Source organism: Crotalus tigris, unplaced genomic scaffold (genome assembly GCF_016545835.1).
Source record: "Crotalus tigris isolate CLP2741 ecotype Arizona unplaced genomic scaffold, ASM1654583v1 scf7180000023617.9722795, whole genome shotgun sequence".
Lineage (NCBI taxonomy): Eukaryota > Metazoa > Chordata > Lepidosauria > Squamata > Viperidae > Crotalus > Crotalus tigris.
In genome coordinates this window covers 4,289,920-4,314,145 of record NW_024100081.1, presented here as the reverse complement: position 1 = coordinate 4,314,145, position 24,226 = coordinate 4,289,920, and the positions used below count along the sequence as shown (strand labels likewise).

General features: G+C 36.8%; 3 protein-coding genes across 5 annotated transcripts in view; 1 reads left to right on the top strand and 2 right to left on the bottom strand.

Annotated features, from left to right (window-relative positions):
• Positions 1 to 5,443, bottom strand: part of TUT4 (terminal uridylyl transferase 4) — a 42,049-nt gene extending 36,606 nt beyond the window's left edge. Inside the window, exons 1-2 of one of the 3 annotated variants that reach the window (XM_039320045.1) lie at positions 5,168 to 5,443; positions 4,154 to 4,229 (exon numbers count right to left, since the gene is read on the bottom strand). The gene's annotated coding sequence lies outside the window, so the exon portion shown is untranslated. The remainder of the gene's footprint in view (positions 1 to 4,153; positions 4,230 to 5,167) is intronic. The other 2 variants (XM_039320042.1, XM_039320044.1) reach the window with 2 other exon arrangements.
• A 5,259-nt stretch (positions 5,444 to 10,702) lies between these two features.
• On the top strand, positions 10,703 to 20,166 carry GPX7 (glutathione peroxidase 7). The gene is made up of 3 exons (XM_039320005.1): positions 10,703 to 10,955; positions 17,489 to 17,750; positions 18,841 to 20,166. The coding sequence occupies exons 1-3, from the start codon at positions 10,707 to 10,709 to the stop codon at positions 19,002 to 19,004; spliced, it is 675 nt and encodes a 224-aa protein (XP_039175939.1). The 5' UTR covers positions 10,703 to 10,706; the 3' UTR covers positions 19,005 to 20,166.
• A 2,827-nt stretch (positions 20,167 to 22,993) lies between these two features.
• SLC26A8 (solute carrier family 26 member 8) overlaps positions 22,994 to 24,226 on the bottom strand; it is a 42,029-nt gene continuing 40,796 nt past the window's right edge. Inside the window, exon 20 of the mRNA XM_039319942.1 lies at positions 22,994 to 23,257. Coding sequence (XP_039175876.1) covers positions 22,994 to 23,257 — 264 coding nt within the window. The remainder of the gene's footprint in view (positions 23,258 to 24,226) is intronic.

Sequence of the window (24,226 nt, the reverse complement as noted above, 5' to 3'; positions counted from 1 at the left end):
AAATCAGATTTTTAACCAAGATTAGATATAAATTAGTGCCAAGATGCTAAAGAAAGAGGAGGTTGGGTTTACCACATTTGAAATTGTACTTTGATGCTTATTATTTGGTCTGGTTTAAAGAGAAGGTGACTCCAAAACAAGAGGCTACTTGATCTGGAGGGTCATGAATTAGATTTGGATGGCAGGCCTAACTTATGGTATGATAAGGTTAACCATAAATATTGATTTCAACAACCAGTTTGTTAGATGTGTGTTCCTAAGGGTTAGGAATAAATATAAAGTTCTCCAAAAAAATGCCTCTTTGGGTTGTCACCGCAGGAAGCTTTATTTAGAAAAGAAATGGTGACGAGGCCAGATTGGCGGATCTATGGTCAAATAATACTTATGGTGAATTACCCCCCAAAACAAAGATGAGTTGGAATTTGAAGGACATGTCTGTCATTGGTTTACATATTTACAATTGAAAGATTTAAATTATATAATAAAACTTATGGATTTGTCTTTGCAAAAAATGAACTGAAAACTATATTGTGCGGTAATGATGAACACATTACTGCTAAGTTTTATAAATTGATATTAAAACTGAATTTGGAGAATGAGTATGTGAAGCATTATATGATCCAATGGGCAAAGAACTTTGTTATAATGACTGAACAACATGTGAGGAAATATATATGGATGAAGGGTTTAAATTTTACATTAAATTATATTTTAAAAGAAAATGTTATAAAATGATGTACTGTCAATATCTAACTTTAGGTAAATTGTCAAAAATGTATAAAGGTACTTTAAAGGTATGTGGAAATATAAATGTAAAGAAGGAATTTTTTACCATCAGTGGTGGACCTATGACAAATTAAACAAATATTGGAGTAAAAAAAGTATATATAATTGTGACAAAAGTGACAACTCCCACTTTGTCTGGACAAGGATAACATTTTTCAAAAAAGTAGTGATTGCCTTCTAAATTTCTTAAATGAGTTCTAATATAAAATGATTTTGTTCAAAATTAGATATGCTACCATCTTCAAACACAGGATAATGTTCCTTGGGCACTAAAAGACCAAAGAAGGACAGTGAAATACAAAGCTTTCTCCTACTTTATTCAGAAGATCTGTTTACAAAACCACTATTTTTTTCAAATATTACCGTATATTCCAGCGTATAAGGCGACCCGGCGTATAAGACGACCCCTGACTTCGGCGGCGAGTCACATGCCTAGAAAGTCATCTTATACGCCGGAAACTACCGTTATTTCCAGCGTATAAGACGACTCAGCGTATAAGACGACCCCTGACTTCGGCACCAATTTCAATGCTTTCAAAAGTCATCTTATATGCCGGAAAATATGGTTATAAATGAATACTACTATAACCAAATTGCACAATCATAATGTTGTCAATCTAGGAAAAATGTTACTTTTTAGATAACTATCTTAATATGCATGTGTTTATGTTCACAACTTTTCAAGTATGTTAAATTAATATATACACAATTTGCAGTATCCTCACTTTCTGTTAAGATATGAATTAAATAAGAAAAGGGCATGTTAGTGATTTGTAATATCTGAAAGAAAGACATTCAATATAAATATTTTTCAAGTGTTATATCACTTGTACAAATATAGTAAGTACATTAATTAATTTCCTTCTACCAATTATTTTACTTCAGATCCTTTGGTTAGAAAAATTTCTGGCATTTACATAGCCAAAATTAATATACATAAAATTAACATAACTTTTGCAGATTTGTTTGTTAAATTGGGTAATGAAAACTCTTAACTCAGAAGCTTCTTAATTTAAATCAGAACATTTTTCTAATTCAATATTTTGCAAACTATTATTGGATAAACAAGCAAACTAGTAAAAATAAGTAAATGAAATCATAGTTTTAGATTTAACATAAATAATAATGATTTTAAATACTTTGCTTTTAAGATTAAGAATATTTTTAAGAGTCATATTTGTATAAATCAGTAGCAATAATGATTACTTAAATACTAATTCCTAAATACAGTTTATTTATTTCTTTAACAAATTTCTAAATCAAGCATCTCACCTAAATAAATTTGGGCAGTTTACAATAAAAAATACAGCAGTATAAAACCTACTTAAAAACAGATAAAAATAGAATTAAAAGTTAAAATAAAGATATTAAAAAGTTAAGGAGGGGCATCCTCAAGTCACCTACCACCCCCCAGGGTTTCATAACACTCTTAGATCCTAAAAATTACAAAAAAAAAAAAAAAAAAAAAAAAAAAAATCCAGAAAACTTGGATCATTTTACCTGCAATGAACCACATCAGACAGGTAGAAAGGAAAACTTTTATTTGCAAGTAAAGGAGTTACCCAAAAGCAAGTTCAAAGTGGGCACACCTCTGCTTGTATTGGACCCCTTTTATACAATTTTGAAAAGCATATATTGCCATGAACCAATCATGGAAGCACACATTGTAAACCAATCATTAAGAGAAACATCCTGCATAGATATTCAAGGGGTCTTAGTAATACAGATCAGCTAAAGGTTACAAGATAGACTAAGACTTTTATCTTATCAATAACATTCCTCCTTACTAAGCAACTTGGTATCAGTGTCTTGCTCATCACCTTTATAGTCAGGCATTCCTGAGCAGGAGACAGATGGTCTGTTCAAATTGGTCTCATTTCTGCTTAACAAAGCAATTCAGCCAATGGCTAACTACCCCAAGCAATGCAAAGCACCATCCCCCAAGGCTATTACTATATATTAAATAATAATGTATGAAATCCTAAACAATACTGTAATACATGAATAACAAATAGTTTATCAATACTGTACATAAATACAATTGGGTTAAGGCTAAATGAATTGAGCTATTTATCACTGCTACTGGAATAAGTTGTAAATGATTGTCCAATTGATAATTAACTGTTCAAAATAAGGTGCAAAATGATTCAGATTTCATGAAGAAATTCAAAGAGTGAACGATAACAAAGAGACCAAACTAGAAATGAAAATAGCCATATTAGACCTATTTAAAGATGTTAACTGTAAATGCCCTTGTTTTATATTGATTTATTTAAATTGATCTTCTGCTGTTGTTTTAAGAATTTTTATATTTTGTTCTGGAAACCAATAATATTAAAAAGATGATAGTATCCTCATCTGTATACAGTAACATGAAAAAACTGCTTTGTTTTGTTTAATATCCAAAGATACACTAGATTATAATAGACAAGTTTTACCAATCCAATACTACTACTTAATCAACTAGTAAATTCAGCTACTGAGACAGATCTTAGCATATTTTTTTAACATGGAGCAACTATTTTCTGAAAATTAAAGACCATATAAACATATTATACAAATTGTTTCAGAATAACCTATACAAGAGGATTTGGAGAAAGTATATTAAACTTATCACTTAAAAAACACAGTTTGTAAAGGGGTTGAAATGACTTCTCCATTTTTGGGGGAAAAACAGCACTTGTAGGAAAAAATGCAACTCAAATTGGCATACTAAGATTTCTTGCTGTAAGTGGACAATCATCCATATTATCACATAGTTAACCTGATTTTGCTTCTTAAATTCCTTTAATCTTTGGAATTATAAAAATGCCATGAGCTTATTGCAAAAAAAATATCCTGAAATTGGGAAATAGCTTTAGAAACACTTTTCATGCAAGGAATAATAAAATTACATTTGCTACTATGAGATGTGATGTTTACTAATTTTAGTTTTAAGATAGAATATAGGACTATTGCTGTTTTTTTTTCTATCACTGAAGTGCTCATGTATGCTCCTATAAAGTGTTACATTAGAGAGATACTGTCCGAAAAATTCAGATCCCTTCAACCTAGGCACTTTTTTCCTAGTTCTGCATTGGGCTATCACTTAAGAAAAAAAAAAAAAAAACTCATGAGAATACTGACTCAGAAAGTGTTGACACAAACTCTGCAATTTTAAAAATGTTCTACATATATTTATATGGCTAAAGAATATTATAGTAAATTAACATTAAGCAGGAGCACAAAGTAAAAGCATGCCCATATAACATTTTGTTTTGTTTTTTAAAAAATGGCTTGACTGAAATTGGCCATTGCCATTTCACCTGATGCAGTGAAAACAAATACATGCACAAACTGTACTATATTCAGAGTCAGGACTCCTTACCTAATGTTTTTGTGGTGTACAAAGCAGGCATGAGGTAAATTTGTAACATTTGGTGAAGTGGGATGCCTCAGTTTTCCTGTTTGCAAAATGCAGATAATTAGCCTTTTAACTGGTTGAAGACAGGAAAACTTTTTTATTACGAGAATATTTAAAGAGAAAACAAAGTAAGGCTATGGCAGAAGGCCAGAAACCTTAACACATCAACAACTTTAAATATAACGCACAATCCGTATTTTACACAATAGGCTCCTTAAAGGGATTTGATTTTTGTTCACTGAATTCTTTATAGACCCCCATTTGTTTCTATTCTGCTGTTAAGGGCCTTCCAGGGACCTACAATTGTAAAATCAACACGTAAAAACCCTACAGTTTAAACGAAAAAGCCCTTGAATATGCCCCCAGGCGTTCTTCTCCTAGCAAAACCTACAAGTAGCATTCTCAAATTAGTTTTGTGTCGCAACATCGCAACTCTTCTTCATAGGACGCCACACCAGACAAAATCCCCCCCTCCCCACAATCTGTACGGAGCCTTCCATGGTATAAATGTTCCCCCACGAACCCTCAAAGTACACATGCAGGTCGAAAGCGGCGAATTTCAATATTCTGCAGTCTCACGATTAACAACCACCCCCACCCCCGAGCCCCCAAACAACTCTGTTAGGCATGCATGGACGACTTCGCTCAGGCCTTTGATTCGAAACCTAACCTTCCCTTCCCCGCCCCTACAAACAAAAGCTGGGAAACGAAAGTGAGGTCCCAAGACCCGAGTTGGCAAGACCTCTGGGGAAATAGGGGAGGGGGGGGGGCTCTGGATATGCCACCTAAACAGAGACCCTCCAAGACAACTTTAAAGGAGGAGGGGGCGAAAAAAGCGTTGGCGTATCTTCCTCTCCCCCCCCCGAAAATTACTTCAACCCCAAGAAGGAAAGAGCCAGCCGGGGCCAGCCAGGCAAGAGCGTTTGGCAGAAGCGGGCAGATCGTCTGGACACCCTACTCCCCCTGGGACGCAAATACCTGGCTGTCACCCCAGGGTTGTCCCGGCCGAGTCCCCGTCCATGTCTTGCTCCGGCAGTTGGAGGCCCAGACGCGAGCGCCTCAATCTGGGCCGGCCGCCATGTCAGCCGCGGCGCGCACTGCATTGTGGGGGAGGGGAAAGGACGGGAACACCGGTCTGAGAGAGAGAGAGAGAGAGAGAGAAAAGGAAGCGGCAGTGACTTCTTTCTGCCGGACTACCTCGGGGCTGAGACAGTCAGGCGGCTTCCCTAATTACAGAAGGGGGGAGGGGACTCCTCGCTCAGGGGAGAAATTGTTTTTCCACCCGGGAGGCCTCCAAAACAAGATACCCCCCCCCCCGCGCGCGCCTAGCCAGGAGCTCCTACTCTTGCTGGAGCGACTGCTTCTATCTCGCGCCTCTGCGCGAGGGCGTCCGCGGCTGTCGCGTCGTCCCAGAATTCTTCCCCGGGTTTAATTTGCTCTCCTGGTTCATTTCTTTTCGTGGCTACTTTTAGCCCCACGGAAAGTGCGAAGGAAAATAGGCAATAATAAAAGCTGGATTCAATGCTTGTGCTTTTTGTAAAAGGAAAGCACCGTTATCTACTTAGGGATTTACAAGCATGTAGCCAAGAAACTACATAATCGTTCATATAAACAAATCTCTGAAGATTACTCTCCCTGCCCATTATTGGTTAAGTGAGAGAGAGAGAGAGAGAGAGAGAAATGATAGATACGCAACAACTAATACAGTACATCCTCCTAGATTTTTATTTATATAACTTCATGTATTAAAGCATCTTAAAAGTAGCTTAAAATAAAAATACCCATAAATATATAATAAAACGATGCCTGAAATCATTCAAAACAACAGTACAAAACAGTAATAAAAGCAGGTTCATTAAAATATGCATGGAGTTATTTTTCCAATCATACATCTAAGGATGGATGAAGGGATAAACTTTTTTTTAAAAAAAGGCAATGTGAAATATGCAATACATTTGTGTAGAGTGCATTTCATAATCATGACATTACATTATAGTACTGCACTAGAAAAGGAGAAGAAAGATCAGTAGAAGTTCAGGCGGGTCTTGGTTTGATGTTAGAATATGACCCATGAAAAGAGATGCAACTTGATGATTCTGACAGGTGAGAGCCAGTAGATACTTTAACCATCAATGTGGATGATATTGTAGCTACAGCATATCCAAACGGCAGTATGCTTCAAGTATCTGAAATGGATTGACTCTATTTTGATTATAATAAATTCCAAAGAATTCAACCTGTAAGCAACAACATAGAAGTGTTGATGTTAGCTTGATTGTATGCATCAGCAATCAACATGATCATTCAAGCTAAGGTCGATTAGCTTACCTTCAATATGATGATATCCTTCAATATATCATTTATTACTTCAACTTCAGCACTACATGACTCTAGACTAACATTATTGCCATTAATACTTATATTCTTACCCATTATCCACTAAGAAAGCTGCATACAGAGGTGACCCATTGCTGGTCACCTAATGCAGTCAGGTGACCAGCAATGGGTGTGATCAGAAATGTGCCTTGGGATTGTCAAGAAGCAAGGAGCAAGCCTGGTCCCTCTGGTCACTAGCACTTGCCACCATCCTTAGTACTTTATTTCCACCGTTCTTTTCATAATATCCTCTTTACCAACTTTTTCGGTTTCCAACAAGGTAGACAGCAGTCGTTCTCTTTTCATTTATAGCACTAGCAATAACACTTAGACTTATTTACAAATGTCAGCATATTGCCCCCCAACAATCTGGGTTTTTATTTTACCAATCTCAGAAGGATGAGTGAACCTTGAGCTGGTCAGGATCGAACGCCTTTCTGTGGCAGAGTTAGCCTAAATACTGCATTCTAACCACTACGCCACTATGGCTCTTTATGGAAGAGGAACAGTGTTTGTGTTATTTGCCAGATTCCCTGGATTTGCCATTTTCAATCATAATCCCATTTTCCTCTGAAGTAAGGGAGGTAGTTTACCAGCAGGTAGCTTTCATTTTAGCTAATTGCACAATCACGGTCACCTCCCTTTAAATGCCACATTTTAACTTGGGAGATACCAAATGTGGAAAGGAACAGAAAGAATATTTTAAAGAAGACATACATCTTGTCTGGATTACTGTACTGCAATGTGTTTTATATGGGGCTGCCCTTAAAGACCGTTAGAAAGCTCCAGAGGGCAGCAATGTGAATAGTTATGGGTGCCCGTGTATTCTGCAGCTTCATGAGCTGTATTCCTCCCAATAAGCTTCCAAGTGCAATTCTAGATGCTAGGTGTCACCTTGTCGCTTTCCTGGTACAGGGCCTGATTACATTTGGGATTTCTTATCTGACTATTTCTGATAAACTGATATGAACTGACAGGGTGTGTTTGCTCTCTGTCCTATCACTTAAGCAGTGTGATATGTTGGAACCCTGCAGCCATTTTTATTTTTTTTTACTTTTGCAACAGTTGTCCTCATGGAGCAGTATTTTTCCCAAGATTTGGATGGCTTCAACCCCTACCTTTTGGAATGCTCTGAAGATCTGACCCCCCCCCCCAAGCATGGAATCAGGAGGTTTTAGGGCAATTTTTATTGTAGAGTCCTTGGGTGTTCCTTGAGCTTGTTTTATTGCATCTGCAAATTAGGTAATATCATCAGTCTTAGAAGAAAATGGGGTTTGCTGTTTTTATACATTACTGGGTTGCCCTGCCAGTATTGATTGGCATGTTCTTGGTGATTCTTTGTTGACTGTTTACTGTTGACTTGTTTGTCTGAGTTGGTAGTTCCTTTATGGGTGTGTGTGTGTGTGTATTATTCTTGATTGTTGGTCGAGTGTTAATTTTAGTGTTAATCTCTGCTCATCCAGGTGTTGTTTGCTGATGAGGAGGTATTGTGGTCTGTTTCCTTTCTGGCTTTTTTATTGCCTCTTTTGATGGTATGTAGATATCATTTATCTCCATGTGAGTGCCAGGCTTTTGATTTTGTTTTAGTTGTTTGATGTTGCCTCTTGGTGCAATCTGTTTTATTATATTTTTAAAGTCTTTTTATCATTGTTTGTTATTTTTAATCCTGTCTGTAGAGGGTCCTGAGTTGCACTTTAATTGGGCAGCTACATAAATTAAATAATTAAAAATTGATATTGAAATCATCACTGGGTATTGTAGTCAATTAGTCTTCCAGCTGCATCTACTCTGCAGTATTGTCATATAAAAAAAGATGGAAAGGGGAGTATTTATACTTCCATGTATTTCATGAAAGAAATATAGATAAAACCATATTAAATAAATTGGAAATCATTTAACATAATACTACTGATCTTTAGAGTAGGTTGCTCCATTTTAAGGACATTTTTTTGTTTAAAATACAACCATGATGTGAAAGAAACATAAAAACAGGAAGAAAATATGCAGGAGAAAAAGGGAAGGGAAACCAGATAAATATTTGCCCATCCAGTTATTTCCTTTAAGGAAGATTGTTGCAGTAACTGAATCTGAAAAACTTTACAACTTCATCCATCGGCTACTATTAGACATTTATCCTAAATATAAATGATAGTTTGTCTTCAGAGAGATTTATTTTACATTACTGCGATAATTTCATATTGAGCGTATATGATGATGATGATGATACAATCAATGACAGATCCAAAAGACATTTAATGTAGATTTCTGCCTCATTATCATTACACAGTCTTAGCTCTATCTAGATCAGGGATATCAAACTTGCAATGTCATGTGACGTGTCATGACATATCACAACTTTTTTGCCATTGCCGACAATGGGGTGGGCGCAGTTTTGCTATGATGCATCGGGCCCGGCAGTTTGACACCTGATCTTGATTGATTAGTGTCACATGTTGTACATGGGCCTACATTTGAGGAGTATACTTTAAGGACTTCTTCATATTCCCACTGCTGAAAAACTGATGAATTCTCTTTATTGCAAGAGATGAAGAGCAACATTTCCTTTGGAAAACAGAAATTTGCATATAAACATTACAGTTTTACAACGTACAATAGTTCACTTAGTGACCATTCTAAGTTACAACAGAATTGAAAAGTGACTTATGACCGTTTTTCACACAATAGCAGCATCCTCTTGGTCATGTGATCAGAATTTGGACACTTGGCAACTGACTCATATTTATGATGGTTGCAGTGTCCCAGGGTCACGTGATCACCTTTTGCGACTCTGACAAGCAAAGCCAATGAGGAAGACAGATTAACTTAACCATGTTACTAACTTAACTGCAGTGATTCACTTAACAACTGTGGCAAGAAAGGTCATAAAATGGGGCAAAATTCACTTAACAAATGTCTCACTTAGCAATAAAAATTTTGGGTTGCATTGTAGTTGTAAATCGAAGACTACCTGTATAAGGCTCTGTTCCATAAATTTTAGCTTTTATTCCAAGTGTGAAACTATTGAGTTCATTATTTTTATTACTTGGCCAAAGAACTAAGCTTCTGACACATTTGGAAAATGGTTTTGTGTCTAAAATATTATGTTATATATATTTAGTATATATCTTATGGATTATTTTCTGCTGAAAAAAATATAAGCATCTGTTATGTAAATCTCAGGCAGAATCTAAGAATTGCTGGTGACCATTAAGGAAATAGTTGACTCTGAATATCATGTAAATATGCAATTCATCATGTTGGCTGAGAATTGATTTAGATAATCTCTGAGCTGACAATCTCACTTAAATTAGAATTAATTCTTTATATTGATGAAAGGAATATATTTCATAATATAGTATGACTTTAGGAACTTTATATTTCATTTAAATTAGTGACAGAAAGTCTGGTGGCATTTCTCTAATCCTTTTGATAAAAGTACATAGCAAAAGCAGAACAAAAACCAGAGACATAAATTTCCACTGAAATGCAGGAAGAAACAAAGCATAACAAAAATAGTAATATTGCATTTTGCAATACTGTAGTTTTGCTAGGCTGGATTTAAAGTTAGACATACACTGCAATAAATAGGCATGTATTAATTAATATCCAATACATTGCAATGGATCTTTTCTAAATATAGCTAAACGTTTTGCTTTTGTTAAGCCTATTCTGAACCTGCAGACTGATGTGAATTTATGAACTGATCAAGTAGCAGAGATATTCCATTTCTTTTATTTCTTATTAATATTAATCCTTAATGGTTAAAATTAACTGCATATGTTTAACAGTTAACCTCAAGACAGGCACCTAGTATTTGAAAGTATAAGACTACTGTCGCAGGATGATAAATCATGGTTTCGCAGATCATGGTTTGTATCAATTTAGCTGAAAATCATAAAGCAAAGTTTCTAAGGAACCTCCCCATCTTTGTTCAACACTCTTGTTCAGTAAAGAGTTCTGAAAACTCAACTGCTTGCACTTCACACATTATCAAATGGTGTTGTGAAAGAAATGCTTTGCTATGAATTTTGGATTTTTCCTTTACAACAAGAACGAACTTGAAAGACGAACTTCTCGTTCAAGAAGATGAATCCGTTACCTTTATTCGTTCCTTCATTCCAGCCGTAGCTTCCTTCCCGCAATGCTTTGCGGTAACGAGGACGTCAGTAGAAAGCTGTGCAGTATGTTAGATCCCGAGGACAGTGCGGAACCTAAAATTGGTTCTTCCTTTCCTAAATTTTTTCTTATTCTTCTAGCCATGCTGATGGTCATAGGAGCCCTGCTGTTCTTGGCCTTTTCGGCCACCGAACAAAACGAGGACAATTTTTACTCGTTTAAAGTGGTCAACATCAGGGGTAAACTAGTCTCCCTGGACAAATACCGAGGCTCGGTAAGTCTGCGAAGGAGAGCCACCTCTGCTGCACCAACTAACCAGCAAGTCATCTCGGCATGCCTGCATGACGGGCGGGGAAAAGGAGAAGGCGCACCGATCTGGCTGGGAGGGTTTGCGGGGTGGGTGTCCCGATGGGGCTCCCGGTTGTCTGCGCCTTTGCGTCTACGGTTCTGTAAAACTCTATTAAAAAGTTTACAGTCGGACCTTTCCCCTTTTCTTCTTCTGTCCGTGTTCGTGGAGTTTGTCTCCCTCTACTTTTCGTGAACAGGCGATTCCGCATCTACGTGGCAGGCGGGCTGAACTCCCCGCTTACATTTGAGCATGTTTCTATATAGGCGAGATAAAGGCGTGGAGTTTTTTGTTTTTTTAAATGATTTACCGAACGACCCTGCAAACCATTCGCTCTCTTTAATACAAAACAAACAATTGATTAACCGGGATGGAGGGAGACAGAGTAGGTATCATCTTATAAAGACAGCTCCAACATCGGAATCGGATTCCTTTAAAAAAAAAAAAGATAATAAAATACTAAAATTCACTTGAGTTTTAACACTGCATGTTTCTGTCATGTAGAAAGTTAATCTGAAGGAAATCCAGGTAAAGTAAATAATTTAGAATGAATGTTTTAGAACTCAGAAATTGAACTTAATGCTCTCTTTCTAGAGATGTGAATTTAGCTAAAGGTTCAGAGGTTTTTTTTATCATATAGCAGGTAAGAAACGTGTTTGATACATATAATTATTAAAAAGCATCTGAGATAAAACCTCCTGCCTGAAAACTATTTTTCCTTCTATATTCCATATAAAACCATACTGAACTTCTAGTTAGAGATTTAGGAGTAACATGGAAAATACAAATACTTCCTTTGAAGTGGCATCACTTGTAATGAATTGCACAGAGAAGCATAGTTCCAGATGCAGGGAGATAAGTAAAATAATCCTATATAGATTATTTACCATAATGTATACTGATCTACATTAAAATTTATTACTGCTTGCTGAGGCTTTAATTACTGATATATATTGGTGATGATGATAATATCTTTATTTAAAATCTGAAACCAGATAGGTAAATAGATATTTCAAGGTCTTAATTTTAATTTTAAATTGAGACCTAATTAAGAATTTAATTAATTACAACAGTGCATAGAAACCCTAGTGTAACTTATTAAAATGGATTTTTGAATGGATTGAGGATAAAAGTAGTTGTTACCATCTTTACTTCCTGCCTTTATTTTCCTCTGATATTAATGCATACCCAAATATATATATATATAAATCAAATCAGGATGTTCTCTGTCCTTCCTTCCTTCCTTCCTTCCTTCCTTCCTTCCTTCCTTCCTTCCTTCCTTCCTTCCTTCCTCTCTCTTACACATACACACACACATGCACACACATTAAGTTCCTATGGAGAAAAAAATAGAGACAATGAGATACTTTTGGGTACTAATTGAAGAATTCACAGAAAGAATATTAATGTACTATATCTTGGCAATCTACAAATAAAAACCCTTTATCCAGACTTAGATGCAAACAGATATAAAACTTTGATGCTCTGATATAAAACTAGTTGTCCAACTTGTTCTTCCATACTGCCAAAAGGAAAACCATTGACTGCACCATTCTAATCTTTGACATCTGAATATCTTTTCCAAAGTCTTCACTGCTCCTCTACTTGGCACTAGTCTGTAGTATAGTTCTTGACTGCTGGTTTGTTTACTGTTGATAGTTGATCCTAAAAGACAGAAGCTATCTACCACTTCAGTATTTTCATTATTAACAAAGAAGGTTACATGTACTTTAATAGACTTCTTTAGAATACTTAGTTTATACCAATATACTCTTTACATTTCTCATTGTCCAAGAGGATAACATTTATAAACACTTTTAATGAATTTGTTATATCATATATTTCCTCTAAAGCAAGGTTCTCCAACCTATGGGCCATGAGGGGATTGCAACCAGGCTGCGGAAATGGCCAGCATGGGCACGCGGACATGTACATTCTCACTTGCATGAGCAGCAGGCAAGCCAGGGGGTCCATTGGCGTGGGCAGGCACGCAGGCACGCCACTTGCACAAATGGAGCTGTTCGCGCACGGGGATGCTTGCCGGCCACTTGCATGGAACCATCCCCTCTTCCCCTACCCCCCCATCAATCCGCAAAGCTGGAAACGTTAGGGAACTCTGCTTTAAAGAGTGCAAAGTAGCATTAACACAGTCAATCCTTACTTTTAGCCTCACAAGAATTATAAGTTACCCACTGAATTGCTAAATACTTGACTAATCCCAGAAAGAGGCTTCTTAGCATTGCTATAGTTATTCCATCTTTTCTTCCGTAATAGATTTTGTAGAAAGAAAGAAGAAATACAAAAATTATGCTTAAAATTGTCAGCTTCTCATAAAGTCACTTGTAAAATCAGAAATTGCATAATGAAAGTAGCAATACCCAGAGTCCTTCTCTGAAGGAGCTCAGCAATTCAAAAAACAATGTGAAAAATAAAAATAAATATTTTAAAGTATGCTTAAAATGTGTGTGTCTTGTGTGTGTATAATTGCACAGCTACTTCCCAGATAGCATTCCATATCTTGTCCTTTTTATGATAGCAGCTAATATATTTTCCAATATTATATGCCCTGATAATTTCTTCCAGTTTTATCATAGATCTACAGAAATACTTCAAGTGATCTGAATGCTTCGTAATATGGTCAATGGTCTAGTGGTTAAGGCATCAAGCTAAAAAGCAAGAGACTGTGAATTCAAACCTCGCCTTGGCCATGAAAGGAAGCTTGGTGACCTTGGTCTAGTCCAGGGGTAGGCAATCTTGGCTCTTTTATGATTTGTGGACTTCAACTCTCAGAATTCCTGAGCCAGAAATTCTGGGAGTTGAAGTCCATGAGTCATAAAAGAGCCAAGGTTGCCTACCCTTGACCTAGTCAGTCTCTCTCAGCCCAACTCATCTCACAGGGTGGTTGTGGGAAAATAGGAGGAGAATATCTTTGCCAACTAGAGTTGACAAGCAAATAAATAGATAAATTCTGATCACACATTAAATGTAGGGAATTCATTGCTACGCATATATAATACTTAAATATTTATCTATCTATCTTGTCTATCTATCATCTATCTTACATGCTCCCCATCTCTCCAGAAGCTATTCTTACAGTATTTTGTTTCATTTTCAACTTTTTTTGATGCACACATTTAATGCATACTTCCAAGATGTTGGAAGTAAAATGCAGGAGGAGTTACAGTGTCCACTAGATGGCAAACGTGATTCACTTTCAGTTTTCAGGGGTTACACATAATGTATTGACAATAGTTTCATTCTCAACTGTTATCTTACATTTAAGGGCTAAGCCCTCTACAATCTAGTATTCTCAAGGAATAATGGGATGACAAATCCCATTATTTCTACTCAGTGCAGTTGTTGGCTTTCTCAGATTGAAAAAAGGAATTAAAATATGGAGGCAATTCTACATTCACAATTTATTTGATGGCTTATCAAAGCATAGATTTTCCATATTTTATCATCCAGTACTATCGCTGGTCCTTTACAAGTTCTGGTTAGCCATACAGCAACCTTCCTATAATGTTGCTTTCCAAATAAGCAGCCACTCTGTCCCCAGAAAATCCAACTCAATACAGCAGCTGACTAAAAATCCTGGGAATTGTAGTCCTAATCCAGATAGTCCTTGATTTAATGACCACAATTGAACCCAACATTCCTGTTGCTAAGTGAAACATTTGTTAAGTGAATTTTGTTCCATTTTATGACTTTTCTTGCCACAACTGTTAAGTGAATCACTGCAGTTGTTAAATTAGTAACCCTGTTAAGTGAATCTGGCTTCCCCCTTTGACTTTGCTTGTCAGAACATTGCAAAATGGGATCACATGACTCCGGGACACTGCAACCGTCATAAGTATGAGTCAGTTGTCAAGCATCTGAATTTTGATCATGTGACTACGGGGATTCTGTGAAAAAAGGTCATAAGTCACTTTTTTCAGTGCCTTTTTAACTTTGAATGATCACCAAGTGAACTATTGTAAATTGAGGACTACCTGTAAATGGCAGAGTTATCCCTGGCATGCTGAATTGGGAACAATTCAATGGCACATAGGAATTCAGGAACTTATGCTAAGGAATCTTTCTTGTAGGGAAGCTTTCTTGTAGAGAAGAATTCCAACTATTTTATCTAAAACAATTACATAAAATTCAATGACTCAGTGAATTCAACCTTTCTCTGACCCAAAAGCTGCTACTTACTGGACAGCCATCTTTTTTGAGCAAAATGCCTGATTTTTGTCTTTGCTAATGGCCAAAACTGACATCAGGTGGTTTTCCTCTGGCCATCTGAGAAATGACTACAACAATATATCTGAAGAACAGATGGCTGGAGAAGATTGTTATTTGATATATTAAGGCCATTCACATATAGACGATTAATGGCAAAATAGAATCCTTATTTACTTATTTTGTGTCTGACTGTAAATAAAGTTGTTATTACTGTTGTTAGTTTTGGTATTATCTCTAGTTAGATTAGAAGTTAAGAGCTTCAATGGCCATTTAGAAAAGTGCAGTGAAAAACTTATGATTTTAGCATAGAAAATATTCTGTCCCCACCCACAACTTCTATGACCACTTCTGTTACCTCATATAATTTACTCCAAAATGGCATATGAAATTAATCACAGGTAATTAATTGCACAATGCAGTTATATGCAAAAATGTAGTCATCCCCTGATGAAATTATGTTTCAATAAAACCTTAAAGTGAACAGAAATTGATACAACCTTTACATTATACAAAGTTAAATATTCACCTACCTGCAAATTTGATTACATAATTAGAATTTAAGCGCAGTTGTTTATACAGACTTAAAAAAAAAACCAGTAAATATGGCAGTTATGGCTGACAGTACTTGTTACTCTTCCTTTGGTACAAAAGAAATTTTCCTGGAATCAATCTTTCTATTCTTTTGAATGTTTTCCCTATTCTTCCTTTCAAACCTCTGAGATCTTCTTTCAATTTTTCTCATGTCTCAGAATACTAGGCAGGGTTGTTTTGTGGGGGCAAAGGATAGTGCCTTGAGTTCCTGATGGGTATACAGTATATATAATGTGAAAAGAGAGAGAGAGAGAGAGAGAGAGAGAGAGAGAGAGAGAGAGAGAGAGAGAGAGAGAGAGAGAGATTTTTTTAAAGGTCACAGTCCTAGTGGATTATGTAGCTGAATGGCTTTTTAAAATAATTCTCTTTGTACATGGAAAATCCATGTTTCATTTTATGGATTGCAGTGGCATACAAATTATAGGGGTGACATAATAGCAGTGTTCCAATATCTGAGGGGCTGCCATAAGGAAGAGAGGGGTCAATCTATTCTCCAAAGTACCTGAAGGCACGACAAGAAGCAATGAATGGAAATTAATCAAGGAGAGAACCAACCTAGAATAAGGAGAGATTTCAACAATTAACTAGTAGAATGAGTTGCTTCCAGAAGTTGGGGATGTTGCAACACTGGAGATTTTTAAGAACAGATTGGACAACCATTTGTCTGAAATGATATAGTGTTTCCTGCTTGAGCAAGGAAGATTGGACTAGAAGACTTCCAAAGTCCCTTCCAACTCTGTTATTCTGTTAATATCTACTCAGATATGATTCTTTATTACCTACCTATTATCTATGGAATTTTGAACAATTTGCAACTATTTTTAATTGTTGTCTTATTAAAAAATATTTATTTAAAGATTCACCAACTCACCAAAATGTGATTACAAGCAAATACAAATCATGGGCATCCTGAAGGATAAAAAAAAATAAAAATGGCATGATGACAATCACAAGCATGTAAAAAACCTGCTCCTCATATGCATATATGTATCTATATCACACACCCATTCAAGGAGGCAAGGCAGTAATTTTTTATCTCTCCTCCACCAATGCCTCTGATTTCCATACAGGTATCCTCAGCTTAACTTCAAGAATAAAGCTGGATTGTACAGTGTAAGGTTTACCAGATAAGTGCACATTTTATAAGACATTCGTCCACAGAACAATGGCTAATGTGTTCCATTAGTGAAGAGAGGGGGAAGAATAACTGCAAACATACCTAATTTCAAATTGTCACGCGTCTCAAAAGGATTTAGTTAACCAGCATGTCTGTGTTATTATTTTTTCTTGTGTTCAATTGTATCTGAGACTTCCTGGACAAGTTCCTGCAGTTTTCCTGGCAAGGTTTTTCAGAAGTGGTTTGCCATTGTCTCCTTGAGAGAAAGTGACTGGCCCAAGGTCACCCAGCTGGCTTTGTGCCTAAGATGGGACTAAAAGTCACGGTTTCCTGGTTTCTAGCTGATGCCTTGACCATTGCATTTACTGTCTATTCATGCATAACTGAAGTCTAAAAGCAAAATATTATTTTCCTCAAGATGCTCTATTTCTGAAAATGGGATGTATAGGAAGTAAAGCATGCTATACTTTTGAAAATAGAAAACAGAATGTGTTATAACTTGTATTTTTTTTATTTCTTCCATTAGGTATCACTAGTTGTCAATGTTGCAAGTGAATGTGGGTATACCGACAGTCACTACAAAGCCTTACAACAGCTGCAGAGAGAGCTTGGTCCCTATCATTTTAATGTGCTAGCATTTCCCTGCAATCAGTTTGGACAGCAAGAACCCAATAGTAATAATGAAATTGAGAGTTTTGTCAGACAAACATACAGCGTTACCTTTCCTATGTTCAGCAAGATAGCAGTAAAGGGCATTGGGGCAAATCCAGCCTTTAAATATTTAATTGGTGAGTATTAAAATAGATTGAATCAGCTGCAAATACTAATTTTATTGTTATTCCCTAAAAACTGTAGACATTTTATGATAGCTATCAGTGATAGCCTTCTTTTGAGAGATTCAAGGAAGATTACTATGAATTCAACAATAATTTCTTTGCTTCTTTTAAGTTTATATAGTAAAATAAATTGATTTCATTTTTTTTTTGGTTACTATGTTCAATTTTTCTCCTACATCTCAGGAAATCAATAGAGTTAATAGCATTTCAGCAAAATTTAGTTGTCTTATACTTTATCTCATACTACCCTATTCCTGAATTGCAAGTAACTCAACATAATGTACCTTGAAAAAAAATATAGCAGGCACAAATCTTTTTAAAAGTATTTGCTATTGCTTCAATATAAGAGAAAGAGAGAGAGAAAGAGAGAGAGAGAGAGAGGGAGGGAGAGGGAGAGAAGGGAACAAAGAGAACTAAAAATTGAGGTGCAGAGGAGACAGAGAAAAGGAAAAGGAATAAGGGATGAAAGAAAAACTTGCTTATTATTGGTCATGTTGGCTAGTGGTGATGGAAATTGTAATCCAATACATCTAACAGTCACCAATTGGAAACAAAATGATTTTAATTAATAAAATACATAAATGAATGATCAATGCAATTGTAAGGTTCTTTTTGCTGAAATGTTCCATTAGATCAGTGGTTCTCAACCTGTGGGTTGGGACCCCATTTGGGGTCGAACGACCATTTCACGGGGGTCGCCAAACAAGGCTGTCCGCCATTTTCCCCCCTTTTCTTTGGCCGTGCCCCTGGCACCCAGTGATGTATAACTGATTGGGGGTCACCACAACATGGGGAACTGTATTATGGGGTCACGACATTAGAAAGGTTGAAAACCACTGCATTAGATGCTTATTTAGTTGAGCACTTTTTTCTTCCATACCAAATTCTAAGATCTGGGTTAATCTTTGTTTTTATATTATTTGATTTTGCTTTGGATAATCAAATTTCTTCTTTAATCTTACATGTCTTTTAAGATTGGAAATATACAAAATTAGGGTATTATGATATCACATCTCTGATATATATATATATTTTTATGTAGAATCCACTGGAGAAGAGCCAACTTGGAACTTCTGGAAATATCTGGTAGACTCAGATGGGAAAGTGGTAAATGCTTGGGACTCTGCTGTCACTGTTGAAGAAATAAAACCTTATGTGATCGAACTTGTGAGGCAACTCATTCTGAAGAAAAAACAGGAACTCTGATTATTTTTTAAAAGCACACATTTTTGTATTTCTGTTTTTGGATCATTGATATAGGTCTTCATATTTCCAACAGATAAATACATTTGGATTACTGAGCTAGCTTCCATACCGTAAATATAAGTATTTGTTTCTCATACAGAATGTCCAGTACCTTTTCTAAGTAAATCATAGATATCAAAACTGATAACTAAGAGGAAAAGTAAAATTAATGAAAGGCCAGTTTTTATTTATTTTGCTGACAAATCACTTATTGAGTTTAGCAAGATGAAGCGTCATGTAGGATTTCCAGGCAGCAAAATTCAGTTCAGACAGAATTCCCTAAATACAGGTAGTCCTCGACTTACAACTGCAATGGAACCCAAACTTTCTGTTGCTAAGCAGATAGTTGTTGTGAGTTACACTCCATTTTATGACCCTTTTTGGCACAGTTGTTAAATGAATCATTGTAATTGTTAAGTGAATCATGTGGTTTTTAGGTGAATCTAGTTTCCATCATTGACTTGCTTGTTGGAAGCCAACTGGGAAAGTTACAAATGGTGATCACATGATACCCAGACAGTGCAACAGTCATAAATAGATGCCAGCAGTCATGCATCTGAATTTTGCTCATGTGACCATGGGGATGCTGAAACAGTCATAATTGTGAAAACTTGATCGTAAGCCATTTTTTTCAGCGTTGTTGTAACTTTGAACAGTCACTATATGAATGGTTGTGAGTCAAGTAGTACCTGTAAACCTTACTGATAGTAAGATTTATCATGAACATATCATGATCATGAACAATGATAATGTTCATAATGATAACTATAATGTTCAATATCATAAACATTATCCTGAGAATTATTTATAAAACAGAAACCAGAACAGAAAAATGTGATCTTAGCCTAGCACAGGCATAAAAAGCAATGATTATGCTAGGAAAATACAGTATAATTAGTCCTTGACTTACCACAGTTCATTTACTGACTGTTCAAAGTTACAGTGCTACTGAAAAAAGTGACCCATGATCAGTTTTCAGCCTGATGACCATTGCTTCATCCCCATGGTCACGTGATCAATATTCAGATGTTTGGCAACTGACTCATATTTATGACATTTGCAGTGTCTCACAATCATGTGATCCCTTTTGCGACCTTCTGACAAAGTCAATGGAGAAACCAGATTCATTTAACAACTGTGTTACTAACTTAACAACTGCAATGATTCACTTAACAACTGTGGCAAGAAAGTTCATAAAATGGGGCAAAACTCATTTAACAGCTGTCTCACTTAACAACAGAAATTTTAGGCTCAAATAAGTCAAGGGTTACCTGTACATTTCCACATAAGCTTATTGAAAGTTTTCACTCACCCATGTATTCCTGAAAATAAGAACTTCTCAAGAATCTGTGTATGGGGTTCCTCCTGAAGCATATTAATACTGTAGTTTTCCAGTTCCTTTCCATTTTGTAATTCTGATTTGCTGTAGGAGATTGTGAGGTATCCATCGTACCATATGTGATATGTGGAGGGAAGTTGCTAATAAGGATGAATTGATAAAAGTCATCTGTCCCCTTATCTGAATCAAAGTTCTTTTTTTTATGAATGGAGACTCTTTTAATAGTCGTTTTTACTCCTAAACAGCACTGAAAAAGTCCTTAGAGAAGCACTGATTTATATAACTATAACTTTGTTATATATCATCCACACTTTTCTTCCATAACAATATTACTAAAATTAAGTAACTTTATTTTGAAAGGGGCCAACTCTGTTTCTAACACTGTGAAAAGACTGGGAAATTTTCAATGATTGAACAATAATAAAAAGGGGTTCTTATAAAATTGAGACCTGTGTTTGTGAGCTTCCTTTATGTTCCACAGAAAGAAAAAAAAAATCTACCACTAAAAAGTAAATAAGTGACAATGGTCCATTAAATAACCCTTTGAAGAAATGTGTTTAAAAATCTCGGTACTGTTTCTCATATTAAACTGAAAGAATGAGCATACTCCTGGAATAACCCTACAGGCACAATTGTCAAGTAATGCATACAACAATCACAACATAAGAAATCAAATGGATTGTGCACATGAGACAGAGAAAGCATTTATTGTATTTTGTTCAGTGTGCTTTAAAGAAGCTTTGAAATACAGCTGTGATGTTCAATAAACTCTCAGCAAGGAATTACTAGAAGCCCAATAATTCTTGTATGGCTCTCCAAAAATATAATACTAAGTGGCAGAGGATGTCCTACTGTAATTGTTTCTTAAATACTGGTAGTTTTTATATTGTTTCATATATTGTTTCATTTTAACCGATGTGCAGAAAATGGGATGTGATATGTACAATAAAAAAACTGTCACCTTTAAATCCAGCAGAACCTAGTTCATATAATGCCCTAAGCCAGAGGTGGCACTCGGAGTCCTCTCTGTGGGCACACATCCCGTTGCCCCAGCCTTGCCTCCCCCACGACCCCCTCACCAGTAACCCCCCTGGAGGAGAGTCGCCTCCAAGCGTGGCCCATGCGAAGCAGCACAGCCAAGGACATGGCAGCCAGGCAGCGTAGTCAAGACTCTGTTCTCACGCCCCATCGCGCACAGTTGATCCTGCGGTGGGCAGGCAGAGGGTGTGGCCATGGCACTGCTGGGCTGCCTGGGCGATCTGCGGCAGGCCTTGGAGGCGGTGAGTGGTCCTACAGGCAGGCGGGGCAGGGGGTGAGGGATGGAGCAGGGGCGAGGCAAGGAGTAGAATGGGGGCGGGGCCAGTTTTTTGGCACTCGGTCTCTAAAAGGTTCGCCATCACTGCCTTAAGCATTATATTGTGGACTTGAAGTCCACAAGTCTTAAAGTTGCCAAGGTTGAGGACCCCTGCCCTAAGCCATAACTTACTTAACCATGGATTACTAAATAAGCAATTGTCTAGAATCACACACAAATAAAAAGTCATATTTTATGTAATTGGTTTCCACAAATCTCCAGGCTCACATTGCAATGCCATCTCCCAAACCATAAGCCAGGAGAAGAGCGTGTCAGGATTAAATTCGGTACCAGTTGCCATACCTTGTCCTAACACACTCACAAGGCCAGCAATTGATGCTGTCCTGACCATTTTAATGTGAAACCAAAGGAAATCAATTGGTGGCTTGTATTGGCTTTGCTTTCTCTCCCTCTGAGTGTCACCTACTAGTAGAAAGCAACAATCAATCTGCCTAAAATATGTAAGTCAGAACTGGGTGATTGTATGTTGGTGCATGGAATGTATTCAGTGATCAGTCAAGTTGTCTTACCATCACATTTCAGACCTGGAGGTTATTCATGCTAGTGTTGATTCCATTATTTCTGAATACATATAGCATTCTTCTGGAAGAGCACTAAACCATATCCAACAAAACACTGGAGTGAAGCAGGAGGGAATGACTGATAACATGTGAGCCTTGTCTAGCACTGCAAGGTAATGGCAGTGCCAACAGCAAATCTATTTTTATTTTTGCAGCTAGCAGCACCTTGAAGGATTTTTTGTGGATAGCTGTAGAGTTGGAATGGAGTAGCAAAGTTACACTGCCCTCTCTCACCAGGTATCAGACACCAGGTATCTAAACTTGGAGTCTAAAATATGGCAGCATTTATACATCCAAAATCTATTATTTAAAGTATTAAAACTGTAAACCATATGCAGTTAAGTAAGAAATTTCTTTTGGGAAGATAGAAAGCATACATAGTAAAAAAAAAAACAACCTCTGAGAATACATTAATAAATGATTTTCATATTTATAGCTTTATAGTAAATGTCATTCTAATCAAAATGTACTTTTTTAAAAAATATATATTCTTTCTCTCAATTTATTGGTTATATAAATGTCACATCACTTTGCAATAATGTCAACAAAAAAAGGGGCTAACCATTTAACCTAGGATATTGCTCCCAGGGGACTGGGAGGAAGAAGACATAGTCCAGATTAACTACATTATATTTTTGCTATTGTTTATTTAGCTAATTTGAATAGATCTCATAATTTACACATCTCTGGAATAATTCCACTTTCCTTCCCATTCTTGATCATCTTCATTGTCCTCAAGGGGAGATGTTTCAACAGGGTGATGAGATGTACCCTCTAAGTCACTCTGGAGAGAAAATGTGCGGAAAAGATCAGATATGGGCTCTTCAATGTACGTTTCACTTGGAACAGTTTTGGGTGTGGGGGCATCTCTGATCCCATTGGACTGCTGACTCCTTCTCTCTGATTGCTTACTTCTCCCAGAGTGGTAACTTCTTATATCCTGAAAGATCCACAAATATATAATGCCTACATATACAGAAATTCACACAGATGCACCGATACACACTCTCACATATCCATGTTTCTTATCCACTAAATTGAATGTTACCAGGATCTATGTAGCTGCATTCATGTAGATCAGTGGTTCTCAACCTTTCTAATCCCGCGACCCCATAATATAGTTCCCCATGTTGTGGTGACCCCCAACCATGTATACATCACTGGGTGCCAGGGGCGTGGCCAAAGAAAAGGGGAAAAAATGGCGGACAGCCTTGTTTGGCGACCCCCGGGAAATGGTCGTTCGACCCCAAATGGGGTCCTGACCCACAGGTTGAGAACCACTGATGTAGATGCTACAGAACAGCGGTCTCCAACCTTTTTGGCACCAGGAACCTGTTTCATGGAAGACAATTTGTCCATGAACTGGGGGGAGGGATGGTTTCAATTTTGTTTGTTCGCCCACCGCTCACCTCCAGCTGCATGGCCTGGTTTCTGGTTAGGGACCTCTGCTTTAGAAGTATTAAATAATCAGGGTTGTATACTGTATATGGGTATCCCTTTACTGTATAAGTGTTTCATGGAATGTGCAACCCTCAGAGGGAGGCTAGCAAAATCAGCCGATTGGCAAAATTAGCACAAGCAATCCTGCTCTGTACATTTAGCTTAAAAGGGACCATCTCAGCTGTATGGAAGTCCATGGAAGATTCTCGTTGGAGAATTTTTATTGGCTTTTCCTAGGTGCATTGTGTTTTTTCTAGAAACACGAGTGTCGTACTGGACTGGCAGCAGGAAGATAAGAACTATAATCATCATCATTGACATATTTAATCTAGGGGTAGAGAGAACCTTGAAAAAGATTATGTAAATGACAGGAAGAAATCTGAGTCATGAATCATAAGTGCTCAGCAGAATCCTAGGGATGAACTAAAAATAATTGCAAATCATCTGTGCTGTGACTACTCCAAGATGC